Raw genomic sequence first — 16,662 nt, forward strand, 5'->3', positions numbered from 1 at the left:
CCACTAGCACTTGAACTGCCCGAGCTTGATTCCATTGTCTGTCCATTTCCACTCACACGAATGTTACTCAATGTCTGCACTTTCGATGAAGATCCTGTACGTGAGGATGTTGTCGATAATGGTTGCATACCTCTACGAACTGATTTGGTCGAACTTGCAGAACTACTTCCACCTCCATTGTTTTGTGCGCCATTCCCTCCACTTGAAGGTCTCGAGCTCACTCTCGATAAAGACCTTGATGGTGGCGGAAAGAACGTTAGAGGATTCATTTTTATTGCTCTTCAGTAAAATGCGGTCAAAGAGATCTACCTCCGTTGTATTGATTGCCCGCAGTTAAAAGTCCTAAAAGCAATGTGAAGATCGCGAAAAGACAGAAAAGGTCTACTGCCAACACGTTTTATACTGCTTGTGATCAAGTAATATAGGGCAAAGGGCAAAAAGAACAACACCGCCTTGTGGGGTTGTGCCTGATGGTGATTGTAGAAAGTGACAATGAAGCCCCTTTGAAAGGATGTGATGATTACGCCCTCTTTTTTGTTCCAGTGAGATTGATGAAAAAGATATGAAAAGCTTTTTCTGGCGTACTATTCTTCGCAGAATATAATGAATTGTTTATTATTCTTGATTGATTTTATCTGTGTCTTTTGTTTTTCTTTGTTGCCGAAATTCCAAAACCGGAGATTGAATCGGCTTGACGTCAAATGCTAATCGGCGCCGCAAATTGCAATTTTATGCAACAATCACACCACTGCAGTATGATGATGATTGACAGGCACGAGATGATTGAATGAATAGGGGAGGAGAACGACGAGTAGTAATGTTGCCCCGCTTTTTAGTGGCCCTGATTGTTTTGGAGTGGGCACGAGAGTGTATGTTGGATGGGATTCCTCGTTTTGTTTTTGCATTTAAAAAAAACGTTTCTTTCTTTGCAAAATATGATCTATGCCCAAAATCGGAACGTGAATAAAATGTCGATTTTCATGCGTGATGTAATGAAAATCGTAATGCTGCTTTCTCTCTGACGTTTTTCTTGGCGCTTTAAATGAAGTGATATAATATGTAAATTGTCGCCGCGATACAATTTTTCTTGCTGGGGCTGAATCGAGAAGCGGCTTGTTAAAACGTGATCAGCTTATCGATGATTACGATCGATCGAAATTGGATGTCAACAAGATGGATGTGATTGACAAGATTGTGTTTGTTATAAAGGTGAAGAAGATCATTTACTCCTATACGCACGTAATGAATGTCTATATGCACATCACCCATCCCCATGCACGTCTAAATGGTGAACGTTCGGCAATCAGTGGTGCACGCAATAATCCAGCAAAAGGTCTGATTTCACTTTCTTATTTTGTTGCCCGCCCTTTGCCCGCTCATTCGCAAGCTCGCGTAAAAAGAGGATGCAGCTCGCACAAGCCTGTCTGTGTAATTAATGCACTTATCGGCCAAGTAGCCAAGCCACTGCAAAGTAACCCCAACTTCATGATAAGAGAGACCTTGTTGCCAAGCAATCCCGCGTACCTTTTATTGCCCACAACTTCTGTGCTTTTCGGTCTTATCGGTGCAGTCGGTGCATTATGCTCCTACTTCTCACCTTCTGTGCCTGACAGTCATTTATAAATTATGCTATACTATATACTGTACATCATGCTACTCGTTGTCTTTTGGTAGTGGGTGCCCTTTCGATCTCATCGTCATCGTCATCTTCATCTACGAACGGATTGGCCAATTTAGCATCATCACCCGAAACTTTCGTTCGACTGGCATCTCGTTTGCCCAAGATGGCATTCTTTTTATCCTCTTCATGTTTTCGTGTTAATCGACTGTTTGACATTCGTTCTGGATTTGAGCACATCTTTAGCTTCTTATCTACCTCTTTGACTTTTTCATTCGTTTGAGCAACGTGTGAAGAAATCATCTCTTCAATCTCTGCCAGTACAGCCAGCGTTTGCTTGCTATCCATCCTTCCACTCTCTTCGCTGTCCAAAGGCACTTCCACATCTTTCACTGCTTGTGGTAACGCATCCTCCTTCACTCCTCTCTTTTCCAATTTCTGTCTTTCTGTCGCTCTCCACTTTTGTCTTTGTTCGATCTCCTTTTGCCAATTCTCCTTCGTCCTCTTAAACTTTGCCTCTAAGAATCGTTCAACAGCTTCTTTGCCTTCGCTACACGAGCTATGAACGCATGCCAAAGCGATTTGCGAAGGTGTATAAATCAGTTCAGCATCGGTAAATCTAGATTGTTGAACGTTTGCCCTTGCAGGCGCGAGGATGGCAGCCATCATATCCGTCGTAGGAGCAGGCTGTAAAGTTTGAAAGTCCAACATGAATCCATGCAAAGCTCTATGTGCACCATGGACTGTATATTCGAATGCTAAACTTTGTGAAACTAGAAACTCTAAATCTTGTACCGTTTTGATGTTTTCGTTGATGACCTTTGGATTCTGTTCTTTTCCAGCAAGTTTCGTTGCAAAATGCCTTAGTGGAATGGCATGACTTTCTGCTTTGGCTGCTAAGAATAAGCAGGTAAGCACAATATGCTTTGAATGAAAGTCCATGCATGTATTTCGCAGATAGAACCGTTTGATAAACGTGATCGTCGTTGCTTCAACCAATTCCGGCAAAGAGAACGCTTTTACCAATTGTCGAACCCTTGTGAAATAGTAAGAAATCAAAGCTTGTTCATCATCTACGTCCAAGAACTCGATCGGTGTACTAGAAGATGATGCTTCTGGCTCTTCTTCTTCACCTCCCATCAATGGCAATTCTCGTTCACGTTGCCATATTTCCCTTAATCGCTTTTGTGCTGCTTCATTGCCATCTTTGCGCATCTTGGCAATCTGTCGAGCACTGAAACGCCAATTCCTTGCTTGACTGGAAAGCATGTATGTCTGCTGAACATATTTGTAGGGTATTGGACCAGATGGCGTCGATTGTGTACCCATCTCACCCACTATTGCCGGCATCTTTGGCCAGGACTTCTTCGTGGAAGTGATTGAAGAAGATCTCATGCACGCGTGTTTCTTTGTTGTGGAGACACTACGCCGGCGCTGCTTAGATATGATGCTAAATGCTGCTGAGATTATTACGATAAGAAGATGATGTATGATACAATTTACTCTATTATTTCCATGATTTTAAATGTTCTGCAATTTGTACTAATCCATCCTTCAATTGTTGCGTATCACCCACATAGCCAACTCTAACATAACCCGGATGTCCAAAGCATAAGCCAGCAGGAACGACGTTCACACCTCTAGTCTCACAAAGAGAAGCGCAAAAATCTTCATCTTTGATTCCATCACCCAAATAAACCAGAGCAGTATTTCCACCTTTTGCAGGTATCCATCGTACACCTTTTGTTTCATCAATCCATTTGGCCAAAATTGCACGATTTGTTCGGGCAAGTGTCGTATTGCGTTTTAGCAGTGCTGCTTTTGCTTTAGGTCCCAGTGCTCGTGCTGCCAATTCATCATCTACGCCAGAAACAGAGATGATATTATAATCACGAATGCCAAGAAATCTTTGCAGCAGATCTTTTCGCTTCGTAGCAATCCATCCTACCCGCAATCCTGCAAGAGCGTACGCCTTTGACAAACTTCCCGTCACCAAAACGTTGTCAAACCCAAAATCTAACATCGATGCCGGCACTTGCTCATCTTGCGGAATGGAATGCCATAAAGGACTATAGACCTCATCGCATAATATCATTGCATCTGGGTGAGCTTTTCTCTTGACGATATCGTGAATCTCTTTCAGTGTTTCTGTTGGAATGGCAGATCCGGTTGGATTATTGGGATTATTAATAATGACTAAAGTGGTCTTCTTTGTTACGATCTTCTCTAGCTCTTCAGTACGATGTTCCCAATTCTCCTCAGCTTTTAGCTTCCAAAACGACACATCAGCGCCAAATGTTTTGGGTAGCTCTTGCAATTGCTGATAAGAAGGCGAAACGACCACTGCATGATCGCCTTGCTGTATCAAACCGATGATCGACAAAAAGTTGGCGCTAATTGCACCTTGTGTGACGAGAATATTCTCCTTTGTGATCTCACTTGACGTTGCATAACATTCTGCTATTCTTTGACGTAGCTTCGGTGATCCATTTATATGTCCATAACCCAACTTGCCATCAAATACAGCAGATTGCTCTAATGGTGGTTCTCCGTCCAAATAGGATAATTCAATCAATTCTCGTAATTTGATCGAGAGTGCACATGTTTCTGCTAAATCATATTTTGCCTTTGTTTCATATGTGTCCATCCATCTTTCCACTTCGAATGCTGGAAATCGTACCATGATTGCTGATTGTGATGAGAGAAAATTTGAATGTATGCGTTCACTCTTCCCCGGATTTTGAGTTTGGAAGAATGACTCCGACACAAATGATTATGTAATACTCCTCCTTACCGATCGCGTAACCGTCAAATTTAAACTTAAGGAATATTCTTTAAAGCGGAGCAGCTAGAAGTATTTTTGGGATTGTAGAGCACAATTTCAGTCAAAATGCATGTTTAGGGTTTCGCTTCATTTATCATTGCAGAAGGAACGCGTTATGCGCTAAAAAGGGAAAGCTATGGGCGTTTTTTAATAATGAGATTGTACACTGTGCCTTGACTGCTTGACAAGGTCTTTCCAAGGAAAGAAAAAAAAACAACACAAGCACAAAGCGGAATCCTTGTCCTCCTAAGTGATATTTTATTGTCTGTGGCCGCTACCGCCGCTGCCCGCCCTATCTATTCCACTACCGATCACAACACACCATCAACCCTTTTCTTGATCCCCCTCCATATACAATCACATCATCTCTTTCTTTCTTTTTGCTGTTCGTTATATCGGTCTTTCACGATCTCACTCGGACATTCATCCTATCGCTTACAACACACAGACTCACTTAATTATCACGACACACACACATTCGTTTCCAGGAGAAAAGAATTTACTCACACATTCGTTACGCCCTTCTCTCTTCAACTCGATACATAATACAATGGCTTCATCATCTATATCTCAATCCAAAAGAAATGCATTGCGATCCGCATTCGCTTTGACATTAATGGCAGGAATGGCAATTGTGCCATCAAGAGCGCAATATCCTTCTTTGGACACAGCATGTACCCGTCATTATACCGTTCAACAAGGAGATACATGCGATAAAATCGGTCAAAAGACCCTAACAAGCACATATCAAATCATGGCTCTCAACCTACCACAATCAGGACCAGATTGTTACACTCTACAACCCGGAGCACAGCTATGTTTGGGAAGATACGGTAATGATTGTCAAATGGTTTATCGTGCAACGGAAAATGATAATTGCGAAACGATTGCAGGTCAATTCGGTATCTCTGTAGCAACACTTTTGGAAAATAACCCAACTGCAGATTGCGATCAGATTTATGACGGTTTGGTGTTATGCACTTTAGACGGTCTGGTTAGACCGCCTGCTAATCCTGCATTGCACTTGAATCCAAAAGTGAACCCAAAAGTACCTGCACCAGGAAATGCACAAATGCCATTAGGAACTGCAATCGTGGCCGCCAACACACCTATACCCGTCCTGAATGCAACAATGTCCGCTTCAGGTGCACTGACCAGTTCAACATCAAAACCAGCCAGCCAATCAAATCCAGCTCCAGCACAGAAGATCGCCGCACCCAAACGTCAACATTTCAAGCATGGAGCTGCCCGCAGTTCGCTTCTTTGATGATGATGCAGACTCACCCTTCTCTGTGAAAGCGTACGTCTAGGTGCGCGCAACATACCCATTCTTACTCTTCTTCTCTTGCTCGTGCTCGTTTTGATCAATACGTATGCCGTCTATTTGCTCTTTTGTTTTACTTCTTTTTTTGTACTTTGTATTGGATCTATCGTCAATCTTTACGTAGACATCAATTTGGCTTGAATACATTGTGTGTGTGTGCATTTATGGTAAAAGTACAGATGTCAGCTCTCTTTACCCCCACCACCACTTATGGACATCTCCATTGCGAGTTGCAGTTTTTCCTCCTCGGTCAAACCTTCCAGCATATCATCGAAATCTTCGATGTCCTCCTCTAGATCCATATCTGCTTGATTATTGTTCTGCCGTATAGTATCGGGATTGGTGACTAGATCTTCATTTGGACTGATATCATCTTCCAGAGAAGGTATATTTGGCCGACGAACGTTGGTTTGTGGTAAAGGATGTTGTGATGTACGATCCATTTGTTCCAGTGCATCATCTTTAGCAGCTTCCAATTCCCTTTCGATCCTTCTTTCACGATAAGATTTTAGCTTACCCGCTCGAAAAGGTTGATGAAAAGCATCAATTATATTTGCAATCTTTATTTCACCAAACCCAGGACAACGATCCAATTGTTCGGAAGAAACGTTTGCGATTGCGGAAAATGGTCCAACGTGTGTTGCAAGCGTATGAACGTCTGTTTTGTTTACTCCACGAATGCTACGTAAAGCAGCCGAATAATGACTTAAAAAATCATCATTTATACGTTCTCTAATCAAATCAGGTGATTTATTTTCGTATTTCTTGTATAATTCCAAATATCTTGCCAATTCTTCATTTGACCATCCAACCATTACCGTTAAATCTTTTACCAGCGCCAACTTTGTTAATTCTTTTATGGCCGAATCAGGTTGATCAACATCACATGAAATCATCAAGATTCTCAATGTGTACATTTTACCCAACTTTTCTATACGTTGATGAATGTATTCGGGATGTAAGCGATGATAACGTATGCTTAAGAATAAAACGCAAGACGTTAAGCCAACTTGAAAATCTGCAACGATATCGCTATATTCCCATGGAACATTCTTTATCAATGAAATCATCGGGTTTTGTCGTTGTCTTTGATTGATCAATATATTCGATCCAGATCCTTGTCCGGTCACGATCCTTGGTATAGCACGCTGAACGCCATTTGTTCCTGCGCTTGTGCTTCTTTGAGGTGCTTGTGGGGTATGTTCTTGTTGACCTGCATTTCCAGCATTGATATTTGCTGATGGAATTGATGTCGATCCACTTGAAGGTCCAGCAGCAGCGGGTGTTGCTTTGTTAGTCGGTCTAAGTTGTTGTACTTTTGGTCTTGATGCCCTTGCATCTCTATTGGATCCTCCGCTTCCGCTTTGTTCGCTCATCTCCTACTTGTCATTAACGAAGAGTAACCCCTTCAATGATAGAGATGGAGTACGATCGAAAGTTGAGCTGATGGTAATCAAGGTACGCGTGCATGCATGCATTCATTCGGAAGTGTCACTTCTTTAAGCATGCATTGTTGTGATTTAGATGATGCGGCAGGATTCGAACCGCAGACTTCGGCGTGGACAGTGATTCGCAGTAGAGCATGCTAGAACTGTTTGATGTGAATGGAATGATACAGCAATATTACGTTGCTGTAGAATGGGAGTGTGATTCTGGACTAATCGGTTCAGGGTTTCATGCACACGATCAGTTGGAGGGAGAATCAGTTCATTGTTGTAAAGGGGAATTGCTGGCATCAGCACATTGTACTTTACATGTTCTACATAATGCAAGAGTGCGGCAAGGTACCCGCACTGTGGCACGTGGACGGCGCGTTTTTATTCAACATGCATTTCCGCCTTCGGATAGCGGAACAAGACAAACAAATAAAAAATATTTAAAGCTTCTTCTCATTCCTCCTCTCTAACAACACTCCTTAGCACATAGAATGGAAAGAGCAATATAGCATCCAAAATGCAACTACCACGAAGGACTGCAAATGTTCATCGTCACGAGCTGGAAGAGCTGTTTGCTTTGCTTTACCCTTCAGGCGCACATGCGATCGCAATTGATGATGGATATCACAAACAGCGAAGACAAGGAATTGAACGATGCAAGGTTTGGCTGAACAGAGGAGCATGTCCACATGCAGTAGAGAGCACGATGGGATTGATCGAAGCACAACAATTGGATGAACGACTGTTGATGCCTTCATTCACGCAAGATTTCTCGCTTCAACAACAAGATTGGCAATGGTGCGTTCGTAGTACGTATTCAATGGCACTTTTGCGATTCGTCAATGCATTGGCAGATTCTATGCAAACGGGATTATATGCTCAATCCATATTCATGATCGCAGAAAAGATCGGATTGCCACTTTGGTTCGTGGAGATTCGACATGCGGCCACTCATGAAGAAATGCCAAGTTTGCATGTCTTACGTCAAGCAAGCGTTGATGCTCTAGGATGGCTGCAGAATCAATTTTGGCTGCCAAACATTCAACAGCAATCAGTACGAAGTGAGTCGATGCAACAGGGTACAAGCACTGCCGAATACGATGGCAACATCTTAGATTTGGATGACGAACAAAAGAAGATCACACAAGCAACAGCTGAAGAATTACGACAACATTTAGCAGCATATCGTAAACTTGCCAAACAGATTGCTAACGATGCTTCTTTGAGAGGTCCAAGCAAGGCTACCATACTCTCAATTCAGACCCGGATGGTGAAATGCATACGCAAGGCAGATGAAGTGCTGATCAAGCAACGCAAGAGCCTGCTTCAAAACAAGGGAAGCAATAGCATAGATGAGGCAAAGCTCATTGCTCTGGGACAGCTGAATGCATGTGATATCCTGGCGGATGTGCTTTTGGAACCGGGAGGCTTGATCCCGTTGGCTTTACGCAAGAGACTATGCTCAACAAGCAAAGGAAGAATTCCAGCTATGACTCCAATCTTGGCGGATACATGGATGCCTTTATTAAAATACTTCGTCGAAGAAGTGGAAAGCTTTGACGTTGCTTTGATTGATAACTTAATCGATTGTGTGACCCAACAAGATCAACAGCGGCAACAGCAAGATAGTACAGTGGATGAAAACACGAAAGCTTTGCAAGAACAGTCAATCGTTGATACAGCGGCAAGTTGGTTGTTATACCTGATAGGAAGTGGCAGCGAAGGGGGCAATAAATCTCGAATGTTCGACACGAGTGATGGATCACAGTTATCATATACGACAATCGTTCGCAAATGCCTGGCTCAACCATCAAAGACGTTTATTGCGGTAGCTCAAACGCTTTGTCAAAGCAATCCTACCTTGATGGAGCGTGTGGGACATTTGCTTGAACTAGCAGAATCAACAGTGATGCTCGACAAGAATTCAAAGCAGTCACAGGAGGCAAAAGGCGAAGCACAATCCGAAGAAGCTGATGAACAAATGACAGATTTGGAACGATCAATCTTGGCGATGGAAAAGCAATTAGACGCATTGAAGAAAGATGATGCCGAAGAGATTAAAAAGAATTCCACAAAAGATGAAATTGCTTTACCGTCAGATGAAGGTGAAATTGCTTGGCAATCACGTCAAAATGCCGTTTGTGCATTATTGCAGGGTTGGAGTACATACAATCAAACAGATTGGAAACCTATGCCGATCGGCTGTTTATCTGGAGGAGGACCGATCGCAGAACAATTTGAGTTTGAGCTTAATTGATTGAAAGCTTGGACTGCACATGCAGGGAACGCGCATAAGACTTGACTTGGCTACTCAATCAATGGCACGTTCTTTCCAACGTGCGGGAAGCATGAATCTTAAAAGATCATCAGGACGCTAACGGAAAAGAACAACACTTTTCTACAGCCGTAAAAACAACAGGTATGGCGTGTTTCAAGAAGTATTTAGGGGCTCCTGCTTTTTTATCTCGGCATCTGTTTATCGGATGATGAAGAAATGTATGTTATGCTGGTACTATAAAAAGGGAGAGTATAAATTATAATTGTTCATGATCACCATATAAGCCCCTTAAAACATAATGGTAAGCTTGAAAGATTTATTACCTGGTAAGACAACTTCAACCAACGAAGATATCTCGACCGGTCAAGTCGCGATCACCGATGCATCCGGAAGGACGCTTGGTTTAGAAGATCCAAACGATCCACGTTTACAAGATGATCCAACAATCTTTGCAACGGGCGAAATAACTGATCCATCAAAAAAGTTACTCAATTCTACGGGAAAACCTTTTATCAATCCAACATTATATGGAGGTTCAATGTTAGATCAATCTGCCGGATTAGGAGAACCTTTAAACGTGATCATAAGTGCATTAAGTACGCCAGAATTACTTTCACGTAAAGGTTTACAAGGTTATTTGCGTTCACTCGATCTTGATATGGAATGTTTTGGTTTGCATTCAGGTGGTCCTCAAAAAGCTTTTTTGGATCCAAGAGGTTGGGTAGATCAAAATTTCTTATATAGAGAAGTGTACACTCCGCTTGAGTGAGTTGAAAAGTCTGGACGGTGGTAGGTATAAGTCTTTTAACACTTCATTCAATTCCCCCCTCTTAGCTACCTGTTCGGAACATGTATCGAATCATTAAAAGGCGGAAATCATATCCGTGCATGGCAACAACAAGGAACCGGGGCATGGTTCCTCGCTGCTTCACGAGAAGAGAATGTGACCAAGCACCATATGATCGTTCCTGATGGTTACAATATAGGAAGAGATGATCTCGTTCAACAAAGTCAACAGAACAAAAATGGCATTACGTATGTTTCCCTCAAAAACTTTACTAATCTTGATAAGAATCGCTTACCCTTGTCTTCTTTCACATAGATCATTCATGTTCCGTAAATATCAAACAAAAGTTGATTATCTCACCGGTTTAATTCAACCTGGAACGAAGGGCATCAATCACGATATCGCAACCGACGGCAGGGTTGCACTTTTGACGATCACACTCCTCTCAAAAGATGATAAAGCATTACTCAAAGCAAAAAAGCAATCATTAGCACAGCAGCAAATCCTTGTTTCCGGAACACCGGCAGCAGGGCCTCTTCCTACACCTGCAGGAAAGGCTTCATCTGTTCAAACTCCCACCACATCAAATGAGAAGAAGCAAAAGAGAATGTCATTCAAAACTCCTTTTGCAAAGAAAGATTCCCAACCTATTCCTCAGACAGCTTAATACCCTTGATACCCCCCGCTTATGTTTGATGTATATTGATTTCTTCTTATAGTATCTACAATTGATAATTGGTATGATTGCAAGATTTACTTCTTCAATCTTGAACGTTCGATTCGGGTAGCTTTGCGTAATTTACGGTATTTATGTTTACGCATCTTCTTCTTTCTCTTACGTTTGGTACTGTCCATCTCTACTACTTGATGTTCCGAGCTTTGTTTCTCCATGATGGGTAACAATTCAGCATCCAGTGAATTCACATCAACGAATGATAACGAACCACCTTCTTTCAATGTTGCAGCGTCCATCTTTGCTACCAAACGATTCCAAGAAAGTGCCGGTGGAAGTGTTGCTTGTACCATAGCATGGCTCAAGAGCAAATTCGGATCATCTTCACGTTCATCGATAATCTTGATATTAGCAGACAAATCTTTGCTTTTCAATTTAAGCTCTTCACCTTTCTTTGCCACAGCAGACTTTCCAGGTTTACCAAAAGAAGGTAGCGATGGTGGTTCAAATGCTCGTGTAGATTGTGCCAAATATGTAGCCGTTCCTCTTGCCCAGGATGGATTTGGACCTTCAGGTTCTCCCAAAATGACCAAATCAGCTTCTGATCCTAGAGCCTTTGCTGTTGCAGGGTTCTCACCACGCTCGATGGCACTGCTCACTGCCTCTTCTACATCTTTCCGTCTACTTTGCTCACTTTGGAGCTCCTTTGCTTCTTTTCTAACACGTTCGCCACCCTTTGCACTGCTCTTTGCGTTTGCTAGCCGATCCAACAAAGAGGCAAATCGCTCTTGCTCAATATCCACAATCCTTCGCGGGTAATCGGTTTGCATATCTGGTGCAGCAGAGATCACCACAGTGGCGCCTTCCATGTCCGATTCGGAGATATGCCCTGACTCGTGTAACGTTTGCATCAACGCTGCCGAGATAGATTTCAATCTCTCTCCTTCTTCTTTACCCTCTTGATCGAACAATTGTGCCATTCCATCTGCTGCAGAAGGTGATGAGACTTGATGTTCTAGCAGAGGGCGTTGATTGGCAAAGAACTTTTGTAAAGCGACGTTTTTCAAAGACGTTTGTTGTGGCTGAATTGTTTCGAAGCGAAAGGGCGATTTCTGCATATCGTTCGTGCTTGCACTTGATAATTGCGACCAAAGATGTTGTACAGTTGGATTTACGACGATCATTGGAACGTCGTAATCCTGTTTCTTCTGTTGTGCATTGGAAGTACTCGATCTCCTTCTACGTGAGAAAGAGGAAGAAGAAGAAGAGGTACCAGACGAACCTGCCGAGACTGTACTGCCACCTGCTGATGCTGATCCGGAAGCTGAAAGGCTTGCCTCTTGCCTCCTTCGTGCAGCTACGGTTGCGGCTCTTGAAAGTCTAGCATTAGAAGCGAGCGAAGAACTGATCCGCGAAGAAGGTAACCTTGCTGAAGAATACGATGTTGATGTCGAAGTCGAACTAGAGGAAGCAGCAGCAGTGGCAGATTGTTGTTGTTGCTGTTGCTGTCCTTGCGATACTAATCGATATAAGGCGCGTGCCGGCACGACCTTGTTCCTCATCTTGATTTGAGATGGAGGATGTCTATTGCAAAACCTTTTGCTAGGAGATGGTTGGGAGTGGAGAGATTTGCATCCTATCTTTTAAACGCAGAGAGAGCAGTGCTTAAGCGGCTAAATTCCGTGGCGTGCGTCTGAATAACGTGCGCTGCGCAGAGCAAAAACAGAGCGCCCGCCCATAAAACAAAAAAGGGCGGCGCGGCTTAAATAAAGCGCGATCTACGCAATGCCATGGCTGATATTGACTCCCCTTTTCTTGTGATCAAAGATACGGCTATAGCCGATAAAAGAAGGCCTTTTAGCCGATCTCCCATCTACGCGCTGAAGAGCCTTAATCTTTCTGTTTGGGCTTGCGTTCACGTGCTTTGACTGTTACTTGAGAATTTAATGAAATGCAAGCTTGAGCACAAGAAGATCTTGAAGCTGCTAAAAACAGCAATTGTGATCGTCATCAGCCATCATCATCTACAGCAAACATGTTGGCCAGTCGGAATGGCTTGCATGCCAGTACGAGCTTGTTAGGATCTATGCACAAAAGCGCTTCAGCAGCTTCGAGGATATGTCTTGCTTCCAATTCGACTTGTTTAATCTCTAAAAGACATTCGCATATCGGATCAGCGCCATTATACCTTGCACCCACAACAAAGTTAACAATTCTGCCTTTTCCTCCGATGGTAGACCCTTCAAAGAGACAGCCGCCTCATCATCTAACTGGATCGGTAACATCGATCAAAGTAGAAGGTCCTTTAGGCACAGTCATTGTTCCTTTACGAGACTTTGTTAAATTGAACTGGGAGGAAGCCAACAAGCTGGTAGGATCAAAGAAGAAACAACAAACAACAAATAGCACACAACAAAAAGCAGGAGAAGAAGCCGAACCACGAAAATTAACTTTAAGCGTAGATGATGCAACGATCAAAATTCAAAGAGGTACTTGGGGTTTAACTCGTGCAATTCTAGCAAACGCAATTGAAGGCGTTCAAGAAGGTCACACGATCAAAATTCGAATGGTTGGTGTTGGTTATCGTGCAGCCGTTGATGATGATCCATTTCCACGTTTGGATAAATTTGAAGAAGCATTTGCACAATTATCAGAAAAATATTCAATCGTTGGGGATGGTAAAATTGTAGAAAATTCAAGTGTTTTGGGAAATTTTGTTTCAGAAGAACAAAGGAATTTTTATCTTCGAGCGATCTCAAAATCTAATGACAATCTGCGAAAAAAGCAAAGATTATCGCTTCGTTTGGGTTATTCACATCCAGTCTTTTTGCCAGTCCCACGTGGAATTTCATGTACAACGCCTCAACCAACACAAATCGTACTCAAAGGAGCAGATAAAGAAGCATTGGGATTATTCGCTGCCAATATTCGTAAATTGCGTCCACCAGAGCCATACAAGGGTAAAGGTGTATTCGTTGGGGATGAAACGATTAAGCTTAAAGCTGCAAGGAAGAAATAGTTGAACGGCGACTTTTTCCTGATTTGACATTTGTACTAGTATAACCACTTTCAAAATTAAATTTCACACTTTTTTCAATCTGATTTTGATGGTGTCTAAATGAACGTGTATTGCATTTCACGATAAAAACATTGTTGTCAACCTGTGACGGTAGGAAAATATCGTATGAATGCTTTGATGAGAACAGAGAATAAAGAAAGGTGTTGTATTAAATGTGAGTGAAGGTGAAGAATTATTCAGAGGGAGAAAAGTTTGAAAAGCATTTGAAACAGAGAGCACTTGCTTCGATCACCACAAATCCCTACGCTTGAAAATCATACGTTGAGCGTAATGAACTGCACGTTTGGTTGTAGAAGTTGTGGCGGATGCGGTAGTGTTTGTTCCTGTTGAGACTTTAGGATGGTGCTTCTTAGTCTTTGGATGAGGGTGAGGATGTTTGCCCTTTGGTGGTGTTGTTGTTGGTGGTGTTGAACCTGGTTGATCATTTCCACTTTGACCGCTTCCACCGCCATTTCCACCGCTTGGGGTATAATCGCCACCACTGCCTGAACCATCATCACCGCTACCACTTGTCGTTGAAGATCCATTATCACCGTTACCACTGCCAGTAGAATTATAATCAGTTGAGGTACTTGAACTTTGATCTCCACCGGTTGTTGCGTCACCCCCAGTTGGTGTTGAAGTTTGATCTCCTCCAGATGTTGAGTCATCGCCAGTTTGTGTTGAGGTCTGATCTCCTCCAGATGTTGTGTCATCGCCAGTTTGTGTTGAGGTCTGATCTCCACCAGTTGTCGTGTCACTGCCAGTCGGTGTTGAAGTTTGATCTCCTCCGGTTGTGCTGTCACCACCAGTTGGTGTCGAAGTTTGATCTCCTCCAGATGTTGTGTCATCGCCAGTTTGTGTTGAAGTTTGATCTCCTCCGGTTGTGCCATCACCACTGCCAGTAGAATTATAGTCAGTTGAGGTACTTGAACTTTGATCTCCACCGGTTGTTGTGTCACCACCAGTTGGTGTTGATGTTTGATCTCCTCCAGATGTTGTGTCATCGCCAGTTTGTGTTGAGGTTTGATCTCCACCAGTTGTCGTGTCACTGCCAGTCGGTGTTGAAGGTTGATCTCCTCCGGTTGTGTTGTCACCACCAGTTGGTGTTGATGTTTGGTCTCCTCCAGTTGTTGTGTCATCGCCAGTTTGTGTTGAAGTTTGATCTTCACCAGTTGTCGTGTCACTGCCAGTCGGTGTTGATGTTTGGTCTCCTCCAGTTGTTGTATCATCACCTGAGCCTGAGCCAGTACCATAGTCATCACCGGTGGCATCACTTCCAGTCGTACTTGTACCTGAGTTTGTAGAATCACCACTTTGATCAGTGCCAGTAGCCGGTGTAGTATAATCATCACCACCATCAGTAGAGCCGTCTGTCGTACCATCTGTAGTTGTTGTTGTTGAGCTTGTTGCATCATTGTTGGATGATTCCGGAACAGCAGTGCCATCAGTTGAGCCATCGGTAGTACCACTGCCTGAAGAAGTATAATCAGTTGAAGTTGTGTCATCTCCAGTACCGGTGGTGTCAGTTGAAGTCGAATCGCTACCATTGTCTTGACCTTCTGTACCAGTTTCAACAGGAGTGTCACCATTGACTGTACCTGATTGATCACCTGTTGTAGTTCCATCGGTTGTTGAATCACCACTTTGATCGACTGATCCTGATCCATTGTCACCACTCGTGGTATCATCTCCGGTAGTTTTACTTGTACCTGAGTTTGCCGAATCACCACTTTGATCCGTACCAGTAGCTGGTGTAGTATAGTCACTAGCACCATCTGTTGAACCATCGGTATTACCACTACCAGTTGTGTCATCGCCAGTTGGTGTTGTAGTCTGATCTCCTCCAGTTGTTGAATCTCCGCCAGTTGGGGTTGAAGTTTGATCTCCTCCGGTTGTGTTATCGCCACTGCCAGTAGAGTTATAATCAGTTGAGGTAGTTGAACTTTGATCTTCACCAGTTGTTGTATCATCTCCTGTTGTAGTTGAACTTTGATCTCCTCCAGTTGTTGTATCATCTTCTGTTGGTGTTGAAGTTTGATCTCCTCCAGTGGTTGTGTCATCACCTGAGCCTGAACCAGTACCATAATCATCACCTGTGGCATCATCTCCAGTCGTACTTGTACCTGAGTTTGTAGAATCACCACTTTGATCAGTGCCAGTAGCAGGTGTAGTGTAATCATCAGCTCCATCAGTAGAGCCGTCGGTCGAACCATCTGTAGTTGTTGTTGAGCTTGTTGCATCATTGTTGGATGTTGCCGGAACAGTAGAGCCATCAGTTGATCCATCAGCACTGTAATCAGTTGAAGATGCAGTTGTATCATCAGGAGTGGTCAAAGAAGTAGTGTCATCACTGCCAGTTGTTGTACCATCAGTACTTGACGTACTTGTTGAAGTTGCTGTTGCATCTCCTCCCGTTGCAGTTTGAGTATCATCTGTACTGTTTTGAGTCACTGTTCCATCTGAATCAGTTGCAGAGGATGTTGCACTACTTGAAGCTGTTGCCGAACTATCATCACCAGTTGAGGTTGTGTCATCTGTCGTAGGGGTTGTTGCAGCATCACCACCTGTTGAAGTTGTGTCATCCGTAGTAGGTGTCGTTGCAGCATCACCGCCAGTTGAAGTTGTGTCATCCGTAGTAGGTGTCGTTGCAGCATCACCGCC

At 43.1% G+C, this 16,662-nt stretch overlaps 9 protein-coding genes across 9 annotated transcripts in view; 4 read left to right on the forward strand and 5 right to left on the reverse strand.

Moving 5' to 3' along the window:
• Positions 1-1,608: 1,608 nt before the first annotated feature.
• FA14DRAFT_187473 (cyclin-like protein) lies at positions 1,609-2,988 on the reverse strand. The gene has a single exon (XM_025501603.1). The coding sequence runs from the start codon at positions 2,966-2,968 to the stop codon at positions 1,649-1,651; it is 1,320 nt and encodes a 439-aa protein (XP_025357665.1). The 5' UTR covers positions 2,969-2,988; the 3' UTR covers positions 1,609-1,648.
• A 132-nt stretch (positions 2,989-3,120) lies between these two features.
• On the reverse strand, positions 3,121-4,473 carry FA14DRAFT_187474 (aminotransferase class I and II). The gene has a single exon (XM_025501604.1). It carries the CDS (start codon positions 4,299-4,301, stop codon positions 3,126-3,128), a length of 1,176 nt encoding a protein of 391 aa, XP_025357666.1. The 5' UTR covers positions 4,302-4,473; the 3' UTR covers positions 3,121-3,125.
• Positions 4,474-5,115: 642 nt separating this feature from the next.
• Positions 5,116-5,586, forward strand: FA14DRAFT_115796 (uncharacterized protein; the record flags this gene model as incomplete). Its single annotated transcript, XM_025496130.1, has 1 exon — positions 5,116-5,586. A coding segment is annotated over one exon (471 nt), but the record flags the coding sequence as incomplete, so codon positions are not given.
• A 701-nt stretch (positions 5,587-6,287) lies between these two features.
• Positions 6,288-6,884, reverse strand: FA14DRAFT_114232 (DNA repair protein rad10; the record flags this gene model as incomplete). Its single annotated transcript, XM_025496043.1, has 1 exon — positions 6,288-6,884. A coding segment is annotated over one exon (597 nt), but the record flags the coding sequence as incomplete, so codon positions are not given.
• A 789-nt stretch (positions 6,885-7,673) lies between these two features.
• On the forward strand, positions 7,674-9,957 carry FA14DRAFT_170224 (Las1-domain-containing protein). The gene has a single exon (XM_025500265.1). The coding sequence runs from the start codon at positions 7,720-7,722 to the stop codon at positions 9,457-9,459; it is 1,740 nt and encodes a 579-aa protein (XP_025357669.1). The 5' UTR covers positions 7,674-7,719; the 3' UTR covers positions 9,460-9,957.
• Positions 9,958-9,988: 31 nt separating this feature from the next.
• Positions 9,989-10,703, forward strand: FA14DRAFT_115623 (uncharacterized protein; the record flags this gene model as incomplete). Its single annotated transcript, XM_025496118.1, has 3 exons — positions 9,989-10,245; positions 10,315-10,515; positions 10,583-10,703. Coding segments are annotated over 3 exons (579 nt in total), but the record flags the coding sequence as incomplete, so codon positions are not given.
• A 274-nt stretch (positions 10,704-10,977) lies between these two features.
• Positions 10,978-12,724, reverse strand: FA14DRAFT_13485 (uncharacterized protein). The gene has a single exon (XM_025496989.1). It carries the CDS (start codon positions 12,500-12,502, stop codon positions 11,021-11,023), a length of 1,482 nt encoding a protein of 493 aa, XP_025357671.1. The 5' UTR covers positions 12,503-12,724; the 3' UTR covers positions 10,978-11,020.
• Positions 12,725-12,975: 251 nt separating this feature from the next.
• On the forward strand, positions 12,976-13,959 carry FA14DRAFT_166610 (ribosomal protein L6; the record flags this gene model as incomplete). Its single annotated transcript, XM_025500036.1, has 3 exons — positions 12,976-13,016; positions 13,098-13,618; positions 13,664-13,959. 3 exons carry the CDS (start codon positions 12,976-12,978, stop codon positions 13,957-13,959), a joined length of 858 nt encoding a protein of 285 aa, XP_025357672.1.
• A 214-nt stretch (positions 13,960-14,173) lies between these two features.
• Positions 14,174-16,662, reverse strand: part of FA14DRAFT_170228 (uncharacterized protein) — a gene marked incomplete at its 5' end in the record, with an annotated part of 4,228 nt that continues 1,739 nt past the window's right edge. The window contains one exon of the mRNA XM_025500266.1: positions 14,174-16,565. Coding sequence (XP_025357673.1) covers positions 14,248-16,565 — 2,318 coding nt within the window. The 3' untranslated portion in view covers positions 14,174-14,247. The remainder of the gene's footprint in view (positions 16,566-16,662) is intronic.

Source organism: Meira miltonrushii (assembly GCF_003144205.1).
Source record: "Meira miltonrushii strain MCA 3882 unplaced genomic scaffold FA14scaffold_1, whole genome shotgun sequence".
NCBI lineage: Eukaryota > Fungi > Basidiomycota > Exobasidiomycetes > Exobasidiales > Brachybasidiaceae > Meira > Meira miltonrushii.

Coding starts and splice junctions, on each gene's coding strand:
- FA14DRAFT_187474 (XM_025501604.1), bottom strand. CDS start 4,301: ATGGTACGATTTCCAGCATTCGAAGTGGAAAGATGGATGGACACATAT.
- FA14DRAFT_187473 (XM_025501603.1), bottom strand. CDS start 2,968: ATGCCGGCAATAGTGGGTGAGATGGGTACACAATCGACGCCATCTGGT.
- FA14DRAFT_170224 (XM_025500265.1), top strand. CDS start 7,720: ATGCAACTACCACGAAGGACTGCAAATGTTCATCGTCACGAGCTGGAA.
- FA14DRAFT_13485 (XM_025496989.1), bottom strand. CDS start 12,502: ATGAGGAACAAGGTCGTGCCGGCACGCGCCTTATATCGATTAGTATCG.